At 48.2% G+C, this 27,051-nt stretch overlaps 1 protein-coding gene across 2 annotated transcripts in view; it reads right to left on the bottom strand.

The window, feature by feature from the left end:
• Window positions 1-1,514: 1,514 nt before the first annotated feature.
• LDLRAD3 (low density lipoprotein receptor class A domain containing 3) overlaps window positions 1,515-27,051 on the bottom strand; it is a 233,557-nt gene continuing 208,020 nt past the window's right edge. For both annotated transcript variants that reach the window (XM_081273161.1, XM_081273162.1), the window contains 2 exons: window positions 5,312-5,657; window positions 1,515-4,439 (listed from right to left, as the gene is read on the bottom strand). In XM_081273161.1, coding sequence (XP_081129287.1) covers window positions 4,199-4,439; window positions 5,312-5,657 — 587 coding nt within the window. In that variant the 3' untranslated portion in view covers window positions 1,515-4,198. The remainder of the gene's footprint in view (window positions 4,440-5,311; window positions 5,658-27,051) is intronic.

The raw sequence follows: 27,051 nt of genomic DNA, 5'->3' as shown, positions 1-27,051 counted from the left end.
GAACTATAGGATGGCAAGAGAGTCAGTGTATTTTTCTCACTGACCTTTCTCTTGAGGGTCTCATTGCCTGTATATCTTTTCTTTATATATACACATTATTCTTCCATTGCAACCACATGAATGGATCTCTTATTTGCTTTACCTTTTGAAGGCACTGCCTTCCCTGTGTGTTGCAAGCTAAATGAAGAAGATGAACAATACCTCCCAGCTCACTCATTCTCATGGATTTTCTCTAGGAGACTTTGTTTGAGTCTATGACCTTGAAAAAATCCCATTGGGAGTAGTTTCTTCACTAGGATCTTAATGTTCAACCCAACCATTTAGGACCACATTAAGAATCAATCCTGTATTTTCTTATTCATTGGGAAAGCGATAATAGGGTCATTTCCTATTCATTTCAAAGGGCCTTTGTCTGTTCCATTAACAGCACTGTTTCTGTACTATAGTGCCCTTAGCTTTACATTCATGAACCCAGTGCGGGCATGATCCTTTAGACCAAGGATTGACAAACTAAAGCCCATAAGTCAAATCCAGTCAGCTGCCTAGTTTTGTAAGTAGTTCTACTGGAACCCAGCCACATCTATTCATTTATGTATTGTCTATGGGCTCATTTTTAGTTGCTACAGAGACTATATGGCCATAAGCCAAAAATGTTTTCTGCTAAGCTCTGTTCTACATTAGAGCTTTTTGATTGTTTCCTCACTATGAGCTCCAACAACAAATGGTATTTAAAAAGTATCCTGAGGGATCAAGGAAGGAGCATCTTAACAATCCTTTGGGGCATGCCACATGGAAAGGTCCACCCTAGGCCACTTGGGGCAGGGCAAGTGCATATTAGGGAACAACACAGCACATACTAGGGATACTCCTGACTGATAGCTCCATCTTCTTGAGAGAGCTGAGGAGTGATACATAATCCAAATCTTGGTTCTGAAGGTCTTATCTTTGGATTCCACATGGATTTCAACTTTGGCCAAGGTTGGTAACTTTTCCTGCTCATGGAGGTAGTGATCTACTGGGCAACCTGACTTCCCACGCAATAGTCCCTGCTGTATAATTCAACACGTGGCTCCAAGACTAGACTTAAAAGTACAAAAAGATGTTCCCACTGATGGGGTCAATGTGAGCCATTTGTGGTTTGAAACTCACTACAGCACACTGGTGTTAGAGCTATACTGTGCCTCTGTATATGTAGTCAACATCTGTAATAGTTATTACAGCCACTACCCCTCTCTCTCCTGAACAATGCTCTCGTCAAGCACCCTTCTTCCAAACTGACTTCTCAGAGCCCAGGATACTAACTGATGTCCACAGCTTCACCTCTGTCCCTCTGTCCCCCAATCATTCCAGCTGTGAAATCCTAAGAATCCATCACATTTTGAAATCCCATCAATATATGCTTTCTTTCCCCCGTTTTATTATGGCATAAATTAATTGCAGAAGCTAAAACAAAAATGACCGTTCACTCTTTAGATTGCTATGGGGCAGAAAAGTGGGTCGAGAACCATTCAACCAATAGAAAGAATGAAACTGCACGTTTATTTGAAAGTATAAAATTTTTTTAAAAATCCAAAAAAAAAACCCCAAATAAATCAAGCCTAATCAAAAAACAAAAAGCAATCAAACATAACCTTTCCAGTTTACATTAACTCTGAACATCACACATTATTTATTAACCACTTAGTTGCATTTTTTTTAAAAAAACATCAATTATAAAGTAGAGGAAAATACAGTCAGGCAATAAGCTAGCAATCACAGTGAAACTATCTTAATGCTAAAATAAAACACTGATCTCATTTGAGAAAAGAAAGCAGAGATCATTTTCTGGTTGGTGTAGATTTTTTGTATGTAAAAACAAAATCCTGGTTGGAATGAGTTAAAAAATATTGCTAGCCACTTATCTGACACCTTGACTGTGGTAGCGGGGGATCCAAAATCCTGCAGCTTTGGTGTCTTTTATATGTGTGTGTGTGTGTATACATATATATATTTTAAAAATCCATTAAAAATCAAATCTGTAATAAAAATGTCCCTGTGTTTGTTTTTAAAAACAGCATTTAATAGACTCCCCTTATCTCCTAAAACCATTTGTTTTTCCTAAGATGCCTAGAAGCAGAAAAGCGGGTGAGATTACCTCACCACACAATTAATTAAAATTAGAATACTTTCCTCTAAACATCTTCCAGAGCACCAGAAAGAAGCAGGGGCCCACCGAAGGGAAAAACAAAGCCATTCTGACTCACAGAAGATGGCATGTGTAGCCAGTCACACACTGTCTGCCATCCAAGTTATTTTTATTGGATTATTCAGGAAATAAGTACTATTTTAAAAATGAAAGACAAAGGCAACTAGTTTCCTTTACTTAAAAAAAAATAAAACAAAAAACAACAAAACAAAACCCAGTGGCTAGCTTTCCTGTAATATACTTTAGATTTGGTTAAAAAAAGAAAAGTTGACAGAAAGGGTCACTGAAGGCCACTCCATCCCCCCTTCCTGCTGGCTCTGTTTGAATTGGCGTCAGATAGGTTATTGACAGTTTATTCTGCTGTGGAAAGAAGGCTTGAATAGGTGATAGCTGCCCAGAGTGGCTCCACCTGGTTCCAGTTCTGTCCCTCCTTGGTGTGGTTTCTTGCCCAACAATGCCTACGTTTTTAACCCATGTCTCCCTCACAGGGTGGGGCCTGCGGCTGGCTAGGCATAGAGAAGAAGGAAAACTAGCACAAATATAGACTAGAACTGAAGGACACGTCTGTCTGCATCCTTCAAGAACTCCATAAATAATAACCTCAAAGCGCGGCGACAACGCACAAATGCTTGGCACGCTGGTCGGCCTGGAGTGACTTATCATTTTGCATTTTCTTTGGACCTTACTAAAGAAAAAACAAGACAAAAAAAGAGACAGCTTTCCTATACACATATAAATAGTCCCTTAACTAGAAGGGAAAAAAAACAAACACACTGTTTCAAATGCATTTCTAAGAGATTTTTAAAAATCCAAATGGAAAATCTTGACTCCAAACTGTCTATTTGCCCATGTGTCTCAGAGGAGAAATTCTATGGGGATGTTAGGAGGGACCCGACCCTGACCCTAACTTGGGGCTCTGGTCCTGGACATTGGGTAGGAGGGTGTGAGCCACATAGGTTGCTGGGAGCTCTCAGGGGAGGTACTGAATATGGCTCTTGTTTCCTCAGATCCAAATGCACAGGTGAAATCTGGGGTATAGAGGGAACTTGGGAGCCTGGGGTTGAAGTTATATGGATGAGCAAGACAGGCAGGGTGTGGTCTACTGGGGAAAAGGGCCAGATCAGATTGTTGGCTAACTTCAGTTGAGTCCTTATCCTTTGGCTACAGCAGGTCAGCTGGAGGCGTGACCTGCAGAAGCCAGGGAGAGGACCATGGGGCCACACAGACCCAGGTTCTGATAGCATGTTGGTGCAGAGAACTTGGTCAAACTCATCAGATACTTCTCTGGGTCGAGGCTGGTGATCCACACGCTGGAACATGCTCTCCAAACAAGGATTCTGGGGCACATTTCTAAAGCCAGAATCTACCCAGGGTCTTTCACAAAACCAAAATGACACTGCTGAGAGCCAAAGGGTGTCCTCATGTCAAAGTTTTCTTTGGCCACTGCCTCTGCTGAAGTGAGAGCAAAGCTAGGATGATGCCAGGCAGGTTCGATGTGCACTTGGACGCATTTTAGGGTGGCCCTCCAGTGATGGCCTCCTGGTAAGACCACCCAACCCAGATCCCCAAGTGGAGCTACGAGGGTGCAGCCCAGCAGAAAACCTGGTCCAGTGTCTTCTGCCCTTCTGGACATGCAACACGGCACAGAGACACTGCTTCTCAAAGATCATTGCATCCTGCTGCCCACATATCTGCATCTGCTACTCAGAGGGACTCCAACATTAACAGAATGACGTGGAACATGAGGCTATGACTGTGGGCCCTGTAGGAACAGTGACCTCACACAAAAGACGGCCATGCTTCATGTCAACTAAGAAGCCAGAAAAATGCCAGATCTCCCTCCAAAGAATATCCCGCCATGTAGGGAAGGAGATGAATGGAGAGGCAGCTGACACAGCCAACTTCAACTTGAGACACCCTGAAAGGAGCTTCAGCAGCTTCTCATGGGCACAAGTTGCTAGAATGTAACACGTTGGAGCAGATGAGCCCATGTGGACTTTGGAACCGCTGGATTTATACTTGTTCAGTGCCCTCAGTGGGCACAGAGTCCCTGGGCTGAGCGGTACCCTCCGCAGGGCCAGGCTGCCCTGGGCTGTGGCTGGTGGTGTCTTCCACGCTGAGGAGGCTGCTGGCTGCCTGGGAACTGGCGCTGTCCGCGCTCCCAGACCGTGAGCGGTAAGGAGGCAGGTCACCTTGGTTCAGGGACTCGGTGTCAGAGGAGTAGGGTGGTGGAGGAAGGTCATACCACGCAGGTCTGCAATGGAGAAAGCAGGTTGGGGCGGCAGGGATGGTGGGGAGTGGAGAGAACAGATTAGTGCTGAGACAGAGCAGGGGGCAAGGATCCCGTGCCAGCGTCAGTCCATTTCTGAGCTGATGCTTCAAGTGAGGGATGACCTTCCCGGCCACTGCAAGGGCAACTCAAGGACAAGGAAAACCAGTGGTTTGAAACCAGAGAAAGAAAACAGGTCAGTGTGCTTTGGCTGGTCCATATCCTCTGGGCAGGGCCAATACCACGTCCTCTGTGTGGACCCAGAAGGAGGGTGCCAAGCTTAACCTGGGTTGTCTGGCAGAGCTGCTCTGCTCCTGGCGGAGGGCCCCATGGCCAAGGGGCTGAGCTGGCATCTCAGCCGAGCCTTTTATGGGCCTCAGAATTTGGGGTTCTCACTAGAGCCAACTCATGCTGTGGACTTGGGTAAGTGAGAGGACACTCTCTCAACACTTCCATCTCTATCTGTACCTTGCTTGAAATGAAATCACTTAACAGAAAACACATTGTCTTCTTAGCTCCTGTTACTGAAGGCTTGCTCCAGTCGGGCACTGTGCCGTGCACTTCCTGTCCCCGTCTTTGATGCCCACAAAGGAGGTGGGCATTACTTCTGTGCCCATTGTACTGGTGAGGAAACTGAGGCACGGGGACAGGAAATGGCTTGCTTGTAACCATGACAGCAGTTCTGGGATTGGAACCCAGGCACCCTGCCTTCAGGTTCAGCAACGATGACACTGTGGAGTGTGACTGGTGAATGTTGGTCTCTGCCACTGCCTACAGCCACCCAACTCAGGCTCTGGGAAAGGACCTGGGTGTGTGCACGTAGGCCCCTCCCCCGGGTTCTGCGGTCCAGCACCCACCTTTGGTCCAGTAGGGCCTCCGAGTAAGAGGGCGGGGAGCCCACTTCGGAGGCGTTCTGCTCAGCCTGGCTGGCCACGTACTGGATGCCGTTGTTGACGTTATAGGTGACGTTGCAGTGGTGGGGGTGGTCCAGGACCACCAGGCGGGACAGCAGCACAGGGTGCTGCAGCCGGTGCACGGGCAGCGTCATGAGGTTATTCCTCTTTCGCTGGTGATGCAACACCAGAGCCAGCAGGGCCACCACCAGCACGAAGATGACGGAGCTGCCGATGATGGCGTAGGTGATGCTGGGGTAGTACACCAGCTGGTTCTCCGAGGTCACGAACACCTGTCCGCTGCCCGGCTCTGGGAGACAAGAGGAAAGGGTTCCAGGTTAGCTCACGTTTGTCTTTTGAGGTCAGCCCCAGGACTCACATGCGAATGTTGACAGTGTCACCATTTACAAGTGCAGCGACAGTGAGCAGGTAACAGAAGGAGATACATCCATGCGTTGAGTAGTTATCCAGCCGACACTGTGGCCAGTGCTGACATGCTACAGGGATGGGGGGGCTTCAAAAACACTGTTCCATAAAAGAAGCCAGACCCAAAAGACCACACGGGATTCTGTTTATATGAAATGCCCAGGACGGTGAATTTACAGAGGCAGGACGTACAGTGGATGCCTGGGGCTGGCGAGGCAACGGGGATTATCTGAAAATGGCCAAGAGGGATCTCGCAGGGGTGATGGGAATGTTTAAAACCAGATGATGACGATGGCCATACAGAACAGAGAAATTACTAAAAATCATTGAATCGTACACTTCATTTTGGCGAATTTTATGTTATTGTAAATGAGGCCTCAATAAAGTTGCGTATGAAGCCAGCCCCAGGAAATGTAATGAACATCCAGGGGACAGGAGCGAGAGTTCTCATGGCAGGAATTGGGTTTTCACTGGAAACTGGTAACATAACTATATGAGGAGCACGAGGTGTATCTGGGCTCCTTGTCTGTAGAGTGTTTGTCTGATGCCAGGTCCCAGGTGGATCCTTCTAGACTGAGCACTAGTGGGCACAGGCTGACCATGGAATCTGGTGTCACACTTGGTCCCAGTCTCGGCCCCTCGGCTTACTCACTCTGTGCCCTTGGAAAAGTGCTACCTGCACAGGGCTGCAAAAGGGGGACAGGCACTCTCTGGGCTTCTGGAGTCTGCAATATGTCAACAAGGATCAAGATCTTCAAACAAGGGCTCAGACCTCTCGACACTCAAGATGTTCAGGTAAGAGGCTTCCCAGTGGGTGGGACACACCTGGCCTCCATAGGAAGGTCCAGGCAGGCACAGGACACCAAAATATAGACCAGAAGTAGCAGCAGTGCTAAGAGCTTTATTCTGATCCTCAACACAAGCTGTGTGTCTATTTTATTCATTACTGCTTCCCCTAGGTGTAGGATAATGCCTGGTATACAATAGGCACTCAATTAAAGCATACAAATCAAGGGTAAAATCTGTTTATTTACACCCTTCATTAAATTAGGTTCCCTTATTATTTCTATTTTTCAGATGAGCAAATTGGCTCAGAGAGGTGAATTAACTCATCCCAGGTACCTTAGTAGTCTCAGATGAACCAGGACTGGAACCCAGATATTTCTCTTTCAAAAAAACTGCATGCTGTGAAACACACTCTCTTTTCCCCATTCGTGATATAAAGTTTTCCTGTTTCCCCAAATAATTCTTTTTTCTTTTTCTTTTTTATTGGTATCTGGAGATTGAACTCAGGGGTGCTTGACCACTGAGCCACATCACCAGCCCTATTTTGTATTTTATTTAGAGACAGGGTCTCACCGAGCTGCTTAGCACCTCGCTTTTGCTGAAGCTGGCTTGAATTCATGATCCTCCTGCCTCAGCCTCCTGAGCTTCTAGGATTACACGCTTGCAGCGCCACACCCAGCCCTAAATAATTCTTATCTGAGACAAATGAAGACCTCCTCCCCCAAACTTCCATTTCTCTGTTAATTTTCCTTTCCAGCCACACCAAAACATGGACCAAAAGCTTCCAAGATTCTCCAAGTTCCTGGCGGTGATCATTTCAATGTGCATTACAGATTGTAATTGTACAGAAAGACGTCAAGATAACTCTGGTGAAAAACAGGACCACTCTGCCACACAGTTAAGGGAAGGAGGTGATTTGGGATTTTTCTGGAGACAATTAACTGTCACTCTTTTCTTAGCTTAATTAAAAACTGGATGGGGACTCGTGTGTGTGTGTGTGTGTGTGTGTGTGTGTGTGTGTGTGTGTGTTTCAGAATTCAGGCTTCAAATATTGCTATTTTGTTACCTCCCAGACAGAGCTACAAAGTCTCAGAGACTTGAGGTGCTATCCTAGAGTCATCAAGGACTGGCTGCTTGAGCTCAAGCAAGTTATGTAACTTTCCTAAGCCTCAGTGCCTCATTTTTAAAGAGACGGCAGGCAGTACCACGTAAGAATGGCACACATCTCCCTGGATTATGGGGGTTGCAATATATACATAAGGGCCGAGAACGGGGCCCGACAAGGGTTTGCACTCAGTCATGCTAGTTCTTTTAAAAAGTGATCATTAAAAAATTATGACGATGATAAAATATATATATAGCACCCAAACGCTTTCTAAATGTGTGGCTTAGGGGCATGAAGCACATCACAGTGCTGTGCCGCCATTTCCACTATCCATCTTCAGAATTTTCCCTCAGCTCTAACTAGCTAGTCCCAGTTCTCAGGATTCACATTCTCAGGTTATTCTTTTCAACTTTTCCGGACCAGTGGCAGAAAAGGGAAAGCACCCCCTTTGGCAGGTAGCGTGGTGTAGATTTTCACACGGAAAACAAAGGGCCCAGAGAGGTTTAAATGCTGACTTCTGTGTAACCATTTGCAGTATTTAGTATACAAGTGGGGTGTGATGGGGTGGTGGTGCACACCTGTAATTCCTGTGACTCAGGAGGCTGACGCAGGAGGATGGCAAGTTTGAGGTCAACCTCATTAACTTAGTGAGACCGTGTCTTAAGGTACAAAATAAAACAGGGTGTGGATATGGCTCAGTGGTACAGAACCCCTGGGTTTGATCCTCTGTACTGAAGAGGAAAAAAAGTAAGAAGAAATGGGGAGCCCTTTTAAATGAATAAAAAGTAAATGCTTTTGGATCGTAACAATCTCACTGTCTCCAGATGGGCCCGCTTTGGCAGGCAAGAGGCTGTGAACACATTGGCTGGAGAAATTATGATGTTGTATAACTCAGTGGTGCCTGGTCTCGTTTTTGCTCTATGTGTAGAATGTCATCTTGTATTAATTCATTAACTAGACCCACTTTTCTTAAGAGCTTAATGAGCCTGCTGGCCAAATTACTAATATCCGAGTTGCCTGGGTCCTACGTTCCGAGTGCGTAATCCCCGGATAATGAAGTTTCCATTTTTTCTGGCTGTCCCCCAAGCTAATGCCCTCGTGCCCCCCTGCCATACATCCTGGATCCCCACCCTGTGCCTGCAACTCTACCGCATCCATTCCAGGCAATCTGCTACCACCCCGAAGCCACGGCTCTCTCTAAACGGCTGTCGCCGGCAGCTCCTGGTGGCGCGGGCTGTGTTTGCACGGCCCCTGGGTGCTCTTCACCTCAAGTTGTCACACGTTTGTGCAGTTATCATGCCAATCTTCTAGCAGATGGCAGTGGAGCGTCCTGAGGAGCAATGCGTCTTGCTAATGCACTCAGAGGTGCAGTCTGGATGGGCAGAGGCGCCAGGGCAGCTGGTACTTGTGACTCGGTGTTCCCTTCCTTCTGCGGCATTCCTTCCTCCAGATGCAAACTCAAGTTTCCTGGAGGACACTTTTTTTTTTTTTTTTTGCCCATCAGATTGGCAAAGGCCCAGTGTGAGTTCACGTTTTGTTGGCCAGGTCTTGGGAAAACAGGTATCTCGGTGCCTGGTATATATGCAAACGGGTGTGGGGGTGATTGATAGAAAGTGGGGCAGGCAGAGAGGGACTAAGAGGGTGGAAACTATGGTGGTGAGAGGTGGGACTTTGGGAGGTGAGCACTAGACAGGGTCATCAGGGTGCATCTCCTGTGCATGAGTCCTGGTGGTTGAATAAGAGGTGGGAGAGAACAGAAGAGACAGACGCCATGCTCCCTGTCTCATGCCACATGGTGTCCTCTACCCCCTCGGGATTCTGCCAGCAAGAAGGCCCTCACCAGATGCAGAAGAATACGTTGCATAGTTCTGGAAGGATGCACAGATGCTGGTAGCTTCTAGAGAGGGGAACAGAGGCTGGTAGAATGCGGCAAGAGGCTCTTCCTTGGCTACTTTGCACCTTTGTACTGGATTATCTACCAAGAAAAACAAACACAGCCTCTCTTCCTTCAGCTCAGCCTGGGCTCAGCATCACTGTGTCCCTCCCATCTCTCCGGTAGCTGCAAGGCTTCCTGGGGCTCATGCCTCCAGGCCCGTGGTCACAGTGGGTGGGGGGCATGGTCACAGTTGGTGGGGGGCATGGTCACAGGGAGGGGAGACACCTTGCTGAGGAGAAACTCCTGGAGGATGGCCCCCGCCTGCAGCCTGACCTCTTGAATTGAGAATTCCTGTTTGGGAATATCTGTTGCAAAAATGGAGCAGCTACGCCTTCGGGGCCCTTCCTTGCCTCAACATTCTTTCCAGCTCCCCTGGAGTTGGTCTCCTCCTCTCAATCCCAGCCATGGGAACCACTAGTCTGTTTCCAGTGTCTGGATCTGGATCTCCTTTCCCAGAAAGCCACAGGTAGAATCGAGCAGATGGAGCCTTTCACATCTGGCTCCTTCCTCAGCTCACTGCCTGAGATCCACCCAGGTTTCCCTGAGTGGCATTCAGTGGCAGAAGCACCACAGTCTGTTTGGCGATTCCGCAGCTGAGGGTGGGGACACACCTGCTCCCAGTTTTGGGAATGCAGGTCTTTGTAGGGACACACATTTTCACATTCCTTGGGCCCAGCAAGGACAGATAACTGGTTCACTGGGGAGCAGAGGTGTGACTTGACAAGTACCGTCCCACTGCTCTGCGCAGCTGCAGTGGTGTTCTGAACACCCCCCACCCTGCCCCGCAGCATCTGCGTGTGAGATCCCATGGCCCTGCATCCCCATCAGCACTTGGCATCGCCGTCCTCTGCATTTCAGCCACTCCTGTGGGTGCACAGCGTGTCTGGGTGCCTCGCTGAGGCTTCACTTGGCATTTCCTCAGGACTCACGGGGTTGAGCACCCGCTCACACGCTCTCTGCTACTTCACAAGGTCTCTGACAAAGAGTGGCCTACTTTTAAATTGGATTGCTTGATTTATCAGTGGGTTGTAAGAGTGCTTCCCGTGCTCCGGACGCAAGCCCTTCATCACAGACATATTTTGCAAAGAGCCTCCCAGCCTGTGTCTGGACGTCTCATTTGCTTTAGTGTCTTTTCAAGAGAAGTTTTTTTTCTTTCTTTTTTCAATTTTATGAAGTCCATTGCATCAATTCTTTCTTAATGGTCTGTGTCATTTATATACTCTTCAAGGAATCTTCTCTAAATCTCTGTCTTGAAGGAGTTTTATAGCTTTAGCTCCTCCATTTACATCTAGGATCCACTGCAAGTTAATTTCTGTTTATGGTACAAGCAAAAGGTCAAGGTTCTTTTCATCTCTCCATTTAGATATCCAATTTTTTTAAAATAGTATATTACTATTTTTTTTAAAGAGAGAGTGAGAGAGAGAGAGAAAGAGAGAGAGAATTTTTAATATTTATTTTTTAGTTTTCGGAGGGCACAACATCTTTGTTTGTATGTGGTGCTGAGGATCGAACCCAGGGCGCACGCACACCAGGCGAACGCGCTACCGCTTGAGCCACATCCCCAGCCCTCCAATTTTTTTTTTTTTTAAGCACCATTTGTTGAAAAGCATGTTCTTTTCTATGGAATTACCTTGACACCATTCTTGCAAATCAATGAACCATTTAAGTCTGGAGCAATATCTGAGTCTCCTGCTGGAGTAAGCTAGACACCTATCTTTATTTATTTATTTACTGGTCTGGAGATTGAAGCTAGGGGCATGCAACCCCTGAGCCACATCCCCAGATTTTTAAAATATTTTATTTAGAGACAGGGTCTTGTTGAGTTGCTTAGGGCCTCACTAAGTTGCTGAGGCTGCCTTTGAACTTGCAATCCTCCTGCCTCAGCCTCCGGAGCTGCTGGAATTATAGGCGTGCACCACTGCACTTAGCTAGATACCTATCTTTACACCAATATCTGTGTTGGTAACTGATAGTTGAGCCTCAAAATCAGGTACTGTGAGTCCCACATGCCTTTTTTATCCTTTCAAATTAAAATTTATTTTTTACTATAAAGATCCATGCTAATTATTAAAATTAAAGTCATACAGAATTGTTCAAGGCAGACAAGATGCTTCTTCCCCTTCCCGTCCCTACTACAATTCCACTAGATAAAAACAGTTCAGAGTTTTGTGTGAACCATGATTTCCCAAGGCTTCTATGAAGGGCCAGAGAGTAAATATTTCATGCTCTGTGGGTTGATACACTTTCAGTCACATGACTCACACTGTCCTGGAGATAAAGGCAGCCATGGACAAGATGTCTATGAACGAGTGTGCCACTCCCAGCCAAAGCTTACCAAAACCACAGGGGTAGGCGGGGCTTGGTGCCCTGGCTGTCATGTGTCGACCCACAGCACAGAGGCTCAGAATCCTTCTCTGTGCATGCACACGACATGTTCCTCTTCGTGCTATACAGATAACTTGTACCGAATACCTCTCCCCACCTGCCCTTTCATTGAAGAGTAGCTGTAGGCATCCTACCACATGGATGTACGCACTGTACTCCACCCCCTTCGCTAAAATACCTTTGGGCTGCTTCCTTTTTTGCCATCAACCAACAATGCTTCAACACTCAGGCAGACCAGCCCAGTCTGTATGAGCCACGAGGTTCTGGGCCCGCCACCCACAGTCAGTGCCTGCTGTGGTCTGAATGTGTGCCCCAGGTTCACACATTGGAAGCTTTGTCTTCCCAATGCAACAAAGCTACGGGACCTCTCAGAGGTGACAAGATCACGGGCAATCAAAGGATCAATGCCAAGGTCTCTTTCTTTCTCCTGCAGGATGTCTTCCACCATATTGTGATGCAGCAGGAAGGCCCTCACCAGAGACGGCCGGTGGATCTTGGCCTTCCCAGTCTCTACAACTGTAAGAAATACATCTCCATGCTTCATAAACTACCCCATCTGTGCCATTCTGTCACAGCAACACAACGGGGTATAATGTGGTGTCTGACACAGATGCTGAATGCACAAGTGGTCTTTGGTCACCAGCACAATGACTTCTCAAGGTGGATTACTAGACCGTCCGGGTTTGACACTGAACCCTCTCCTTTTCTTTGTCTACATGGAGCCACCCAGTGTGGTCAGTTCTGTGGGGCAGTGTCTCCCTACACTGTGCTACCTGTCTTTATTCTCATGGCTACATCGGGCTGGGAAGGAAAGCCTCCATGTGGGTCTTAGTCTTCAACCTCTTTAAGCCCAAGCTTTTTGAGCATCCCACCAGTTTGAAGAGCACCCACTGCTGCTGCTACGTGATTCCTGTAAAATTCTTCAGGCCAAGGTCTCTCGGTCTCTCCAAGGCTCACGTTGCCCCCCTTGGCCAGGCATTCAGACCACGGCTCTCCCTGTACCCCTGGTTTCCCAACACGACCCTCAGAAGGTATGGGGAAAAGAGGAGTTAGAATCAGGATACCATTTGCCTTGTGACAAATCCCCCATTCCTGATTCTCACTAGAATGACAAAATGAACAGTAACAACCTCCATCATGGCCACTCATATTACCTTTGAACTAAAAAATGAAGGAATAATGATGATGATGATGATGATGATGATGATGATAGGATTATCTTAGCAGCTCTTACCCTATTCTGGTAATATCCTGTGTGTGCTTTGCACATAACTCTTTTATATTTACACAATCCATAGGGAGATGAATGGAGTTCCCCCACGTTCCAGAAACTCGGAACGTGGTCTCATTTGGAATAAGGTACAATGAATATACAGGTCTTGGGGGGAACCAGAGAGGGCCCTGAATCTGATGATGAGTGTCCTTGTGAGGGACATAAAAGGAGAAAATAGAGATAGACGGGGAGCAGCCAGGTGAGGTCGGAGGCAGAGATGGGGTCCTGCAGCCATAAGCCCAGAACTGCTGGTGGCCTCCTGAAGCTGCAGGCAGGCACAGAACAGGCTCTCTCAGAACCTCCAGGGAACAGCCACCGGTATCTCAGACTTGTAGCCCCCAGAACCTCGAGAGCAGGTTTCTGCCACACCAAGTCACCAAGCCGTGGTGACTCACACGGTTCCTCCCAGGAAGGCCCAGGCCTGCCTTGCAGTGTCCACTGAGGTGAGACGCTGGGTGCCCTGGGAGGTCGAGGAAGGGGCCATCCTCCACATGCCCAAGGAATCACTGATTGCGACTGCTACCGCCAGGTCACAGAGGAGCCGGGGGGACCCACACCATCTGCTTCCAGAATCTGTGCTCTGAACCTGTCTATGTCACCACTAAGAGAAATTCTTGGCGGCAAAGGCTCCTTGGTGGGGTTCCTGTGAGGGCCGCCAGCTGCCTTGTGAATACAGGAAGTACTCTGCAAGGACTTTTTTGATATCTATAAACTAACTTTGAAACACAGCAATGTGGTAATTCACAGCCTCCTCACTTACAGAGAGTAAAATGACAGGAAGAAAAGCTTTGATAAGGAGCTTTCCCTGCTCCTGAAGCTCCAGAGTACACCCACCTGCTGCTCTGACCCTCCTTTGCAACGCACCATTTCATTCTACCCTCACAACCACTGAACTGTGGTTGCATTTTGTTTTCCTGAGTTTACAGATGGGGAAAATGAAGCTCAGAGAGATTAAGTAACTTACTGAAGGTCACAGAGCACACAAGTGGTACAAAGAGCACTGGAATAAGGTACAGGCTCTCTCAGAACCTCCAGGAAACAACCACCAGTATCTCACACTTGTAGCCTCCGGAACCACGAGAGAGTCTAAAATCAGAAACTGTCATACTGTGCTGCGCAGCTCATTCTGTTTCCCCTCTCCCTTCCCCATTTCTTCTGTCCACCTGCCACCCCATCTTACTGCTCTTGCAATGGGGTCCCTCTTCTAAAACACTCCAGCAGATAATTTTAAAAACTAATAATAATAGAAGAGAGACAGGTACAAGAAGGGGGTTGGGGGAGGGAGAAGGGGGAGGTCCTGGGGAACGAGATTGACCAAATTATGCCATGTGCGTGTCTGAATGTGTCACAATGAATTCCACTGTTAGGCATAATTATAACCTACGAATGAAAACTGGAAAGCAGTAAAGATAAAGTCACATTTTTAAACAGAGGAAGGAAACAGTACTAATTAAATAATTTTAACACCTGTGTGTGGGGGAAGAGCTCCAGTAGAGTCTCAATCATTTAACCTATCTGAACTGCTTTCTCTGGGATGGCAAGGAGTATTACGTAGGGGTACTACGGTCAGACAGGAGTGGAAAAAAATTCAGACAAATTAATCATTTTAATCTTGGACCCTTCTCTCCTGGGCTGCAACTGAGATGTACCTCCCTGGTCGCCCCAGTTAAAGTTCACCGTGACTGTCACTGACAGAAGCCTGCAGCTCCCTAGTGGGACGTGGGAGCTGCTGTGGGGAGTGCTGCCTGCCACCCATGTGTCCAGGCTTGACAGGAGGCAGGCAGCAGGAGCTGATCCTGAGGCCACTCACAAGGAGCCCAAGGTGGCCCTGGTTGTGTTCTCGGATCCGGGAGCCCTTGCGGCCCCAGGAATAATAATTGGTGCCACTGCCGCTGGGAAGCCTCATTACCTGCTGAAATGCTGAGCAAGCGCACGTGCAGTTTCTATGCGCAGAAAACTTTCTGAATAATTTAGGGGACAGGCTGATAACAGAAGCACTGCAGCCCGGGCTCCCGAGGGGGACCTTTATTGACAATGAACAAATTCAAGGCTTCGTGAGATTTCAGATCTGACCACGAGGACTCAGGGCCCCATGGTGTTGAGGGCAAGGACGTTCATCTGGCTCTGGTCCCAGGGCCAGCAGGACCCAATGCCCAGCTATACCTGATGACAATCAGGACCTGCACACGGGTCCCAGGGCCCATACCTCCTGTTGGGGCTCCCCAGCCACTGCTGCCTCTGCCCACCCCCCTTGGGCTCTCTGCAGTCTTTCCACACGGCTGCAGGGCGCTCCTTCTGCACCATATATTCATTTGCTCAAGTCGCTCCTCTGCTCAAAACCCTGCAGCGGCTTCCCATGTGCTGGGCATCAAGCCAAACCACCCTTGTCTTCTAGGTCCCAGCTTGTCTTGTACCTGGTGCCACTCCGGCCTCCACTCCTGCCTCCTGCCACTGAGCACCCTCTGACCTCCTCAAACCGGCACCTGTCTCGGGCTTCTGCCCCCCTGCGCCCTCTGTAAGCATGGCCGCCTGCATCGCTCACACCCTGCTCTGTGGTGGCTGCTCACCCCCCTGGCCTACCCTTCTCCACCCCTTCCCGAGCCCTCCAGCTCCTGTCACCCACACTGCATTTGTCCTGCACTGTCTCTCTTTCCTAAGGGGTTGCACCTCCATGTGGGCAGTGCTAGATTCTGCCCCTCATCGCTGCCTCCCGATGCCTTAACAGAAATAGCTTGCTGGCGGACACAGGCAGAGGGTCTCTAACCCTGCACCCCGGTGACATTTGGCACTTGTGTCTTTCACATGAGACTAAGCCCCCCAAGTGAGGGGCCTCATGCTGGCAATGGTTTTGTTTAGGCTCAAGGTGAGAAACACACCTCTCAGAGAGTGAGGTCCCTGCCTCAGGTCATAAGGCCAGAAGGTGACAGAGCCACAGCTGGAACCCAGGTCAGTCTGACCAACAGCCAGAAATGACACGTGGTGTGAGGACAGTCTGTCCTGGGGCTCAGTTTCAGGGATGGAGAACTGCCGTGGCTGACATATCCACTCTGGTACTGATGGGCAGGAGCTGAGGAAGGATCACAGAGACGTGTTTGTGTACCAAAACACAGTTCATTTTCCAGAATATTCCCTCTCACACACTGGCTGGTAGCAATGAAACCCTTTCCTGGAATCACCCAGACATCCACCACAGGGACGGGAACAGCCTCTCCTCCCAAAGTGGCCGAGAGAGTGCCCTGATGTGGTTACTCCAGGCCAACCGAGAGGACCTGCAGCCTGGACCTGGCTCCACCCCTCCCCAACCAGAACTTTCTGCCCCCCAACCATGGAACCCAGCCCCTCATCATGGTGCTCAAGCTCCTCACGCTGGGCTCCTCCCTCCTCCTCTCCTCTCTCAGTGCTTCTTCTCTAGAGCTCTCTGTGCTGGCCATGTCAGCCTGTAAGACACAGAGCTCCCTGGACAGGCACCTACTTGCCCACCTAGTGCCTGACACCCGCAGGTGTGGGTCCCTCAGCCTCCTGGTTTATAAGAAGAGACAAAGATTTAATAAAGTAAGAAGCTGCTTCCAGCTCAGGCCTGAAGGGTTTAGGATGTAGCTTCTGGAATCTTCTGGGACCCCAGAGACCTGACAGGTCCTAGGCCTCCACTGGGGGAAGGCAGCCGCCACCTGGTGCAAATATTCTGGCTTTGTCCCTTCCCACCTCCAACCTCCTGCTGGTGTTCACCGCTGGCCAAACCCATTGGTGGCCAGTAGTCTCTGTGGCCCAGGGGAGGGGCACGTGGAGTCCAGGAGCAGACAGAGTCACTACAACAGCAGCACAGGCTCCCTAATCCTCTGTGGGACCCCTGCCCACTCCCCTGCCTCAGCCTGACACCTCCCACCTCAGCTCAACACGGCCATGTTCACAAAGCCTTCACTGTCCCCTCTGGAGTATGGTGCTCCTTTCTGTGCCCTCCCTCATTCCAACTTTCTCCCAATGGCATCTTGCTTTATACCAGCGTCCATTGGCACTCAGGAGGTGAGGGGCTCCAGGTGCGATGGTGCAACCTGCCAGCCATCTTGTCCAGCACTGGCCAGTGCTTCAGGGTCATGCTCAGGGCCGTGCAAGGGGAGGTGGCTTCCTTCAGAGCTGGCACCCGCACCTTCTTCACCCCAAGATGGAAACAAACTAAGACCACTCAAATGGGAAAAGCAAAGGAGGTGTCTTCAGAGCTTGCCACGGCCATGGAGCCGGCCATGGTCACTCGTGTTCTGGCAGACATTAAGGACGGCAGAGGGCGGGGAAGGTGGCCAGGGCCAAGGGAAGCCTGCCATGGGCCCTGACTGCTGTCTGCTGGCACAGGGAAGCTGGACCTGGCCGAACCTGAAGCAGGGCATCCCAGGCAATGGGTTAGGGAAGCCTATTTGGCTTTCCCCTATTGGTCCTAAACTGCAAACAAGGATGAACATAGGGAAGCTGTCAGTCACTAATCAAGACCCTGCTTTTGGGGGCTGACTGCTTCAGGGACCATTGCTTGCCTTCCTGGACTGTTACTAGAGATGGAGATCTTACTTCCTGCAAGTCTGTGGCATAGCAGGTTGGGTTCCTGTGGGCTGCAGGTCAGAGTTCTCCTTCCTCACAAGGGCTGGCCGTTGTCTGGGTGTTTACTCTCTCCCTGATGATCCAACCCAGGTCCCACTTCTGCTTCTGAGTTTCTGTGTCACCTGGGGCAAGTCCAACGCTCAGCTAGAAAGCAGGGATAATGAACAGTGGCCCTGAAGAGCTACCGTGAGGATGAGGGCGAGCTGATGTATGTGAACACCGGTCCTGGAGTGGGAGGAAAGAAGGAACAGCCCCTCATGTTCAACGTTGCTGTCTATGTACACATGAAAGCCAGGCCTCAGTGTGAACAAGGACAGGTCTACCTGAAAAGAGGCAGGTGCACAGTGGTCAGGTCTAGGGGTTTGGTTTTGCCAGAAATGACACAGTGTCTTTGGGCAACTGACTCCACCTTTCTAAACCTCATTTGTAAAATCAGGATTAAACACCTGTAGCCAACACAGACTTGATATGAATGTGAAAGGCCACTCACTGTCTTAAGTTGGAGCCAAGTGAGCCAATGACAAGCTTGCCATTGCACAAAGACCCTGACCCCTCACACTGGATTTTAAAAGGTTGCAGAATGGCAGGGCAGCGGAAATGCTTCCAAGGAGGAAGGCAGGAAGGAACCGTAGGAATTCTCTGGTACATGCAGGCTACTGCCTCCAAAGGTAAGGAGGATGGAGCTGGGTGGGGTGGGGGAGTCCAGCTGGGGCTATAAGCATTCACCCGACCCAGGGGCCCAGATCCTGGGCTGACCTGAGCTCAGCACTGGATTTCAGAAACAAAAGACAACACAAGTCTAACGGCTGGGGAGTGGCCCTGGGGGGCTTTGATTCCAGCACTCCCAGGAAGGCCTCCACCAGCCTTCAGCGGCATCCTCACTAGCCTAGAAGCTTCCAGACACTCTGCTGGCCACTGTACACCAAGGGCATCCTGGCATCCACCCTGATTTTCTTGTTCAACACCAACATCCCACGGGGCTGAGGGGGCCTTTGCGGATCTCTATTCCAAGCACATCTCTGGTACAATTTAGATGCGGATTGAAAAAGCTTAATTTAAAGGGCAGACCAGCAAATGACTGAATCAAAAGAGAACCACGAAAACCCCACTGAACCATTACCATGGCAACTCAAGTTGCTAAAATTAACCCAAAGGGGGGGTGATGAGAAAACCCAAGCTGCCCAGCATCAGACGGAGCACACAGCAGGGGCCATCCAGGCCCAGAGCCAGAGGGGAATTAGAGAGCAGGCCCCTCTGCCAAGAAGGAAGCTGGACTGAGGACCAGGAGAGCCAGGAGACACATGCACTGAGATCAAATTCAAAACAGAGGAAGGGAAGGGGTGGGGGAGGGGAGGAAGGCCCGAGTCTGAAGACAGATGGGGCAACTGTCTCCCTGGGCATTTTCAGTTCTTATTCTAAGAGACTCAAGGCTTCCTGCCCTCTCCACTTCCTCGAGGGCCCGCCATGGGGCAGATGGGGTAACTGTCTCCAGAAACCATGAGCTCCATCCTTCCAACAAGTGTCCTTGCTACTGGCAATTGATACCCCTGGCCCCTAAGATCTAAGATGCTTGCTTACCCAGAGAAGAGTTGCTCAGAATTGAGGGGAAGCTGGAGACCCCAAAGCATGCTAAGCGATGCCATACATCCTGGGAGACTGATCTCTGCTCTGAGGAGGAAGGACCCAGTGTCAACCCAGGGGTTGGCTGGTTAATGGCTTCTTTGCTACAAAACAGGCCCAGGGCGGTTACAGGACTGGCTGGAGGGAGAAGCACTTAATTGGCTGTGGAAGGTAGAGAAGGGCATTTAAAAAAAATAGGAATGCAGATTGCTACCAAAACTCAGTGATGAGGGTAAGTGGGAGCTAGGGCCTGGGTGGCCTTTCTAGAACTCTGCTCAACTGTATAATCGCTTAAGAAATGCCAACAGAAGAGAGCAGTGGGGAGCAGGAGCTCATTGCTACCTCTCCTACTGCAGCACAAAAAAGCAAACATCAATGAGAGACAGCATGGGAGGGGTGCTGGACTTGGAAATGAGCTCATGCATTGGAGTCAATGTTCTACTCATTCTAACCTCACTGGGGAGACCTCTAAAGCATCTCTCTCCTGTGCATAGAAGCTTCAGCAAACCCAGGCCTATTCACAGGACCTCCTGAGCTATTTCTGCAAGCAATGTGCTTAAAATGAATATACACACCTCCCGGAATCTGCTGAATAAGGAGGGATATAAAGAATGACTATTTCTATTGCTTACGGTATCTATTTACCTGGCGTTATTTGGTGGAAGCTGCAAAATTAAATGCTTAGCAGACATTCTAAAAGCTCAATGGTCAGTTGGCTTCTGGTCTGGTAATAAGGCTTGGCACATTACAATACAATGGTTTATTGAGCCTGCTCTGTCAGCAGCCAGAGCGGAATACTGCTAACTCAAGCGGGATACTCCGATCAGTTTGCGAGTGTGGTGTAATTACCCACAAATAGCATTGCAGGGCAAAGCTAACCCTAAACACTGGGGAGAGAAAAATCGACTTCAGCCCTGCCATTGTCAACGCAAATAAAACCTCATTTGCGAAAGCTGAGAAAACAGATATCATCACCAAATATCAATTATAGTCCTACATTAGCACCCCAGCCAAGTTCCGGGAGCTCGAGGCCTCTGCATTAGCCGTGGTTCCTTCCTTTCCTTTATTATTTATGTCCAACTCAGAGGCATGTTATGCTTATTCTGCTTCCAAAAGATGGGACAAGTGACCACTGTATGCTGCACGAATGAACTACCAGACCACTACTCTTAGCTGGTCTCTTGATTTCTGGCCTTGTGTCTCTCCACATTCTCTACATACCATCCAGAAAGTTCTTTTTAGGATGTGAGAAGGACCATGGCAATGCTTCCGAGGAGGAAGGCAGGAAGGAACAGCAAGAATACTCTGGAACATTCAGGCTACTGCTTCCAAAGGTTGTAAGGAGGATGGAGTACCCTTTGAGGGCTGCTCATTACTCAAATTCCAAACTCCTAACAATGACCTAGAGAGGCTTCTGTAATCTGGCCCTCGAGTTTTCTACAACCTGAATTTTGAGCCATTTTCCTTTCAGCATCTTGTGCTCCAGCCCAGGGATGGATGGCTGAAGTTTGGCTCGCTGACTGTTTTTATAAAGTTTTATTGGTACATTGACATTCACTCATGTAGTGCCTTTGGCTGTTTTCATGCTGCAATGACATACGTACTTGTGACAGTGACTAGCTAAGAGTAGTAGTCTGGTAGTTAATTCATGCAGCATCCAGTGATCATTTGTCCCATATTTTGGAAGCAGAATAAGCATAACAAGCCTCTGAGTTGGACATAAATAAGACCCACAGAGCCTAAAATACTGACTGGCTCACATGGGCTAACTTTGGAAATTTAGCATACAAACGTGACCATCTTGACAAGGAGACTCACTACCACTGCCAACAAATGGAGACATCAAAAATGAAGAGAAATCAAGCACCTCCTTCCTTGCTGCCCACCACTGGCTCTTGCTTTCTGTTGTCTGCAGAATCGGGCTACCCAGATGTTCCTACAGAACATAGCAAGTTTGGTCTCAATCTTAGCTAGGAAGCACCTGAGTGATTAACAAGTCTGTCTGTCACCAAGACCACCCTGGGCAGGAGGACAATGCTGCCTACCTGTGTCACTGTGTCTTCTGAGAGGTGCTTGGGTGTCTCGTATTTATGCTTCTCGAGATGTAGGCTTGGTGGAGACAAGACAAGGTGTCGGAGGCTCTACTCTTACAGGGGCCTCCTGGGCAAGGGGTCATGGAACCTGCTATTCCACAATAGAAGAGTAACTACAGGGTCTGGGGTCATGGAGGATTTGAAGTTACCTGCTCCATCCTTTAAATAAAAATAATAACCAAGTTTCCCCCAGGGCCACTTTAGAATCTACACATCCTTTTTGAAAGCTCTCGAGATCGGGAAGAGCAGCTGGAGAGTTCAGGCAAGTATTTTAAACATTGATGGGGCTGCGTTAGAACAAGCAAGGGAAGAATCAAAGCCTTTAGTTGCTAACAGAGGGCCCATGCTGGCCTCCTGAGGAAGAGGAATAAGCAGATCCACTGGATCAATGGGATACCAACATGAATCCCAGGGAGGGCCAGCAGACAGCAACCTGCTCATGCATAAAACATTCACCCAGCACAGCCAGGGCATCCAGAGGCGCTCATTCACCGTTACAGGGTGGGAGTTGCCAGGGAACGGGCAGAAAACTCTGGGAACCTAAGGGCTGCTTGGTGAAAATTTAGTTTTTGAATACGTAATATGCATGCTTCAAAATCTAAAAGGTAAAGAATTTGCAGAAAAAGGTAAGTCGCTTCTCATACCTGTCTCCTAGCCACAAGCTTCCCATCCCAGAGGCAACCACTGGTACCCATTTTTTTCTTTCTCCACTTCTTTTCTATGTAGGTTTCCAGAAATAGAACAGGCATGTATTAGCATACATCTGGAAATTTTTTTTTAAATTTTGAGGTGGGTGTGTCAGGGTTTTAACTCAGGGGCACTCAATCACTAAGCTACATCCCCAGCCCTATGTTTTGTATTTTATTTAGAGACAGGGTCTCACTGAGTTGCTTAGCACCTCGCTTTTGCTGAGGCTGGCTTTGAACTTGCGATCCTCCCACCTCAGCCTCCCAAATTACTGGGATTACAGGCATGCATCATCACGGTGGGCAACATCTGGAACTTTTAACACACAAGACAACACCTTGATTTTTTCACTTTATGAAGCACATTAGTACCTATTTTTAAAAAATCAAGTACCATTTTGTCTATTAAATACCTGCTTAGCAGTTACTATGTAGCACTGACTATATTCCAGGCTCTCCATTTTAATATAACTTTTTATTTTGAGATAAATATAGACTTAGAAAAAAACTGAGAAGATAGTAGAGTTCCCTTAAGCCTTCACCAATTTTCCCCTAATGCCAACCAGAGGAAAAAAAAATCACAAAATCTAATGACTAACCTTGAAACAATTATATTAACCAAGTTGTAGAATGTATCCAGGGTTTATGTCTTTTCCCACTGAGGTCCTTTTTCTGTCCCAGCATCTAGTCCAAGATCTCACACTGCTTTTATTTCCTCCGATCTAAATCAGGTTCTAAGTCCTTCCTTGTGTTCCACAGCTTTAATGCTTTGAAGAGGAATGGGAAGTTATCTGGTAGAATGTCCCTCCCTTTGGGCTGATCTGATGCAATTTCACCACTGAGAGGATTATACTGTTGAAGAGAATATCAGAGTATACTCAGTGAATACCACTGGGGAAGCTCTGTGCAGATTTCCTGATGATGTTAACCTTGATCACTTGGTTAAGGTGGTATCTTCAAAATTTCCACTCTCCCCTAGTAGTTAACAATACCTTGCAGCAGACCCTTTGAAAGCATGCAAATACCTTGTTTCTGCTTCAATTTCTCCCACATCTCACCTGTGTTGTTATCACGGTGATGTTTTCCATTGTCCCCACTGATTCTTCCTACATTCATTCAATGAAATTTTTTTCTGTAAAGAAGATCTGGCCTTTCTCTTATTTTTCCAGTTATTTACACCAGAGAAGCTCATGGATATTTATTTTATCCTCTGAGCTGTCATCCAACACGATTGCCATGGTTTGAAGGTATCCCCTCTGAAACCCAGGTGTTGCCAAAGTGACAACATTAAGAGAAGAGGCCTTTCAGAAGCGACTGGTTCAGGAGGGCTCCTCCCACGTAGATGGGAATAGGACCCTGAGGAAGGAGGATTCATGCAATATTTAGTGAGCTTGCCCTTCTGCCTCCATCATGTGAGGACACAGGTTTGTCCCTTCCAGAGGATACAGTACTAAGGAACCATACAGTACTAGGGAAGAAGTAGCAGAGAGTGGGTCTCACTAGACAAGGGACTTGACAGTCCCTGACCTTGAACTTCTAGTTTCCAGAACTGTGACAAAATAAATTTCTGTTCTTAATAAATTTCTTAGTCTCGGTATTTTTGTTACAGCAGCATGAAACAGACTAAGATGTTATTATTTGTTCTGTCGCTCCACTGTTAACTGTTTATGATAGCTGCAGAATGAGCATGCCATTTGTGGAGATGCGCCATTGTTTATAACCAGACTCATCTGATGGGCAGGTGGGATCTATTGCCACTCTTTTTTTTCTTATAATCTTCTACAGTAAAAATCCTCATAGGTGGCTCATTTCACATGTGAGCTACTATTACCTTGACATAGACCTATGAGGCCTCTGGAGCAGACCTCACACCATCTCTCTGATCTCAGCTCCTGAGGGTCCCTCCCCTGTCCCCCGTGTGGTGGGTATCCTCTAAGGTGGCCTCCGACTCTTGCCTCCTGGGATTCATGCCCCTGTGGAGACCCTTTCCTGGGAGTTGGAGACGGGAGTATTTCTCACTTCTGACAAATGGGATATGGCAGCAATAATAAGGTGTCACTTTCAATTCCAGGTTATAAAAGGCTCTGGCTTCTGTTCTCAGTGATGTTCTCTGTTGTTCCCTCACTCGCTTGCCTTAGGGCCATGGGGGAAGCTGCGCTATGGAGACACCGTGGGAGGTGTGCAGCCCACAGCCAGCAGGGAGGAGCCGAGGCCCTCACTCCAGCAGCCCACAAGGAATCCAGTTCTGCAAACATCTGAGTGAGCAAGCATGGTGGCAGGTCCTCCCGCCAATGGAGCCTTTAGGTGAGACTGCAGACTGGCCCATGGGAGGCCCTTGACCTCGAGAGAGACCTTGAGACACAGGATCCATGGACAAAGCATAAAATCATATTTCAGAACAGCTGGGGGTGGTGGTGTTTTTACTGGTTACAGAGATCTACAACTCATCTTCCTTGAAGTCCTTCCTTCCTAGATTTGCTGCTCCTCTGTCCTGGGATGTCCTATGAGCCCCTGCCGATGTCCTGGCTAGCTTCTAGGACTCCCATGGCCACCTACCCTCTTGTCTTTGATTCCCGGGAAGCTGTCCAAACTCAGCTAGAGCTTCCACCGCCCATCACCTGATCCACATCCCGCAGGTCTTTCTCTTTCTTGTGGAGCTACTGAGATAGCTAGTTTCCCATCCAGAAACCTGGAGCCTCTGGAGGGCTGGTCACGTTTACAACCTGTCCCTCTCACTTGTAAGCACTAAGCTCAGCTTTACACATATACATTAGGTATGCTATAATATCTGTAAAGCCAATCAGTAATAATAAGTCTTAAATTATGGGTTTCAGATCTGCCAGCAGCCTAGTGCTTACACATGCAGTATTAGCTATTATTAGCATCATTAGCACCACTCAATACTTCATGAATGAATGTTTCCCTCTCTAACAAGGATTTAATTTTCTGACTCCCCATGAGCTCCCTCTCCAATTTTAGAATCTCCAAGATACAGGAAATAAGAAAGAACTCTTGACCAAAAGTTGAGGGTCTCTAGCTGAACTCTGAGGCTTCCATATATCAAGTGTTCCTTCAGGGGCTATTCTCAACCAGAGCAGCAGGGGGACTGCTGCACACCCACCCAAGACCTGTACCAAAGACTCAGGGAACCGGGACGCCCAGGCAGGAGCGGAGCAAGATTCATGTCGATTGACAATCCACTCATGTTTCTGAGAGTCTGCAGGCCAACCCCTCCTTCTCCGCAAAGCTCCCCTTGCAACAGTATCTATGACCGATGGCACTAATTGAACACACAAACGAGGGAGATAAGGGGAAACTCTGCTAATTGTATTTTTCACTGGCTTCAGTGGAGAAAATACTCATCATCAGTCATGATTACTAACTTCCCTGTGGTCTCAACAGGACAAGCCTGAACACAAGTCGTTCTGAAGCATCTTGTTGGCTGGCAGATCAACAAGCTCTTAACTCTCGTTTGATCTTTGAAAGTTCCGGAGGAATAAGAAAAAATGCCGCACACCATTCCGCTCCCTTAGGTTCAGAAGAACCTTCTGCTGTAAGCCGTAAGAGAAAGACACTGTCGTTTTAACCATCACTGGTATAAAAAGGTGTTGTGGAAGCAGCCCTTCAACATGGACACCACTGGAGTCCCCAACAATGACAGGGTGAATCCCAGAGGCCTGTGACAGTCCTAATCCTCAAGTCACTGTTCAAGGAGCAGAGACAAACAGGACTAGAAGGAATGGGAATATTGGGGTTTTGCTCTTTGAAGGGACCAGCAGCAAGCTGCCTTGCAGGAGTGACATCGATGACGGTCCATAGAGGGTTGGGTCTCACTGCAGGCAGGAATTTCGATGCCCCTGGGGACCACGGAAGGGACCAGGGTTTTGTCAACTTATTCTAAATCCATGGGTTTCGTTAAAATTAAGAAAAAGCAAATCAAAATGAACAGGATATTAATCTTGAGTCCCAGCAGAGTTCGGAAAATATAAATCCTAGTTGTAGAGAATTCAGGTCACCTGGGAATGAAGAGCAAGACCTGGGGAGCCTGAGGGAAGACGGGGCTGTGCGGTGGGGCGGGGGTGCACCGGGACAGCTGCTGCAGCCTGGAGCTGTTCACTCTCAAGGGACGTCTGCAGAGCTCAGTGCTGACACAGTCTCCTAGGTGGCTGACTGGCAGCAGCTGGAAGGTTCAAATACAGTACCGACCCTCTTGGGAAAACTTTCCTAAATGTAAGCATCAGAGGGAAACTGAAATCATTAAAAAACAAAGAAACAAAAAACTCCAGTGGCAACAAAAAAAAAAAACCCAAATGACAAGTGCGCATGTTACTGAGTTGGGGGTGGGGAGGCAGGAGCAGGGGAAGGAGGCACGGGCTGCACAGGCTTGGCCCACTCTCGTCTTGGGGCAAGCTGCTCATTTTTCTGTGCCTCAGTTTTCTCATTTTTTAATGCTGCCCTGAGAGAAGGCTCGGACAGGACCCACTTGCAACACCATATTTATGATGGAGGGAGATCCAGGGTGTTCTGCCCAGGGCCTCTGATTTTCCTCTGAAATGCACGTTGTAAAATGCTTCTGTCTCACTTCAGCAAGTTTGCTCATAAATACATTCAGCCCCCAAATTGCTTTAATTACAGAATGAGGAAATTGCTTCACTTGGCGGAAGGTTCTTCCCAGTTCTGCTAATGGCAGTCTGGTATGTGCATGTGATGAGATTTTTTTTTTTTTTTTTACTAAAAACCACTGAGCTTAATGAGAATTCAAAAACTGTGCAGAACCAGCATTCACTGGGGCCCAGCCCAGCCCCTCGAG

Source organism: Spermophilus citellus (genome assembly GCF_964194105.1).
Source record: "Spermophilus citellus genome assembly, chromosome: 2".
Taxonomy (NCBI): Eukaryota; Metazoa; Chordata; class Mammalia; order Rodentia; family Sciuridae; genus Spermophilus; species Spermophilus citellus.
This window is presented reverse-complemented; position numbering and strand designations above follow the sequence as displayed.